The sequence below is a fragment of the Aplysia californica genome, unplaced genomic scaffold, assembly GCF_000002075.1.
Source record: "Aplysia californica isolate F4 #8 unplaced genomic scaffold, AplCal3.0 scaffold00895, whole genome shotgun sequence".
NCBI classification, from domain to species: Eukaryota; Metazoa; Mollusca; class Gastropoda; order Aplysiida; family Aplysiidae; genus Aplysia; species Aplysia californica.
The window spans coordinates 260395-261946 of record NW_004798165.1 but is presented as its reverse complement, the minus strand read 5'-3'; the positions used below and the strand labels follow the sequence as shown (position 1 = coordinate 261946).

Genomic DNA, 1552 nt, shown 5'->3' with positions numbered 1-1552 from the left:
CCCCTTTTGCCCTCACCTCAATCCCTGGTACAATATTATAATTTTGTTTAGTGTCTTGCTTTACAGTGTCATTATCTTAATGCGAAACATGAATTATAACTCTTTAAGAAGGTAGCGAACACGTAATATGCAGAGCTGGGCGAAGAATCGATTCGGGAACCGATTCCCAATATTAATACTACGGAAGAAAAGTTCCGACTTCTTTTTACGAAAGCCAACGGTTACCACTATTACCAGTAATTTTAATCATTTAAATCTTCTTATTTTTCGAATTCATTTTTGAAAATAAAAAACAAGTTGATGCTTCGTAGTGTTCCGAAATCAAGGTCATCCTAAATCCTGAAGATGTTCGGAGACAGTTAGGTAACCACTGAACGAAGTCATATCATTAGAAAGTAAGTAATTGGGTTCGGAGTCGATTCCTACGATTCCTAGCCTTCAACAATCGAGAACCTTGCCGCCCAGCACTAAGTAATATGTCCGACCAGCAGCAAAGCAAAGGCAACATTGCGAAACACTTCGAGTCAATATAAATATCTACACACATCAGAAACATTAATTTGTTTAGTTCATATAATGTTCTTGCTTGCGTTTTTAAGTTCCATGTTGTAAGCAAAACAGAATTCGAAAAATCTGTATGAATAACGAAGTTCTGGTCCAAAACAGCGTGTCCTCAAGCGCTGTTGAACGCTTAGAATAGAAGTCCACACTGCGTTGAATATATTCTGCAATAACTGCAATTCTTGTAATTGTAAAGGACTAGTTATTACCCATCTAAGAGTCAGTATGTTTTTTCTTTTCAATAGCTCCGACTTTCTGCCAGGATACGGTATCCCTCTCAATCCTGGGTTGGCCTCGACAAGACAAGATTGAAACATCACACCCATTAAATGACTAACAGTGTCGATGGGGACTTGAAACGTTTACTATGACTTTTTTAATCAATTAGTCTTCGTTGCTTTTGGGGGGTTGTTTTTTCAGTAAGTCAGTGTTTTACAAAGTTCTAAGAAAGGAACATTATTTTGCTTAGGACTTTTTTTTCAAAGTAAAAGAAAGTAATAATTCTTCCACGTGTGTCTTTTTTACTGATTTATTAGCGGGTGGTTGGTGGGTGCTCTGGTGTGGATTGCTCCTTCTTTCCTATCAAACATCTGTACAGTTTTCCTGATCTCTCCTCCTTCTTTTTTTTTGTGTCTGTAAATCTCTTGTAACACCTCTAATCTTCGGCACTTATACGACCTTATTGTGTTGCAAGTGTGGTAAAACTTATACTAAAACTTTACTGATTTATTAAATAAAATGTACTGGTGTCTAACCTTGTGTCCAGCCATGCAAGTCCTCCACCTGTGTCTAGCGGTGTCCATCGCTGTGGCCCTCCTGTCCCAGGCTGCGTGGTCAGAAGAGGTGTTTGATGACACAGACGTCGGTGATGAGCTGACCAACGCCTTGGAGTCAGGTGAGAGGGGGAGAAACGGGGGATAGAGAGAGAGAGAAGGGGGATTGTGGAGAGGAAAAGGGATAGAGATAGAGAAGGAGGGGGAGAGGGAGGGAG

The 1552-nt window shown here is 40.0% G+C and overlaps 1 protein-coding gene across 1 annotated transcript in view; it reads left to right on the top strand.

Annotated features, from left to right (window-relative positions):
• Positions 1-1552, top strand: part of LOC100533236 (R3-14 neuropeptide) — an 8282-nt gene that overhangs the window by 4075 nt on the left and 2655 nt on the right. The window contains 1 exon segment of the mRNA NM_001204549.1: positions 1328-1456. Within this exon segment, the coding sequence (NP_001191478.1) occupies positions 1330-1456 (127 nt within the window). The 5' untranslated portion in view covers positions 1328-1329.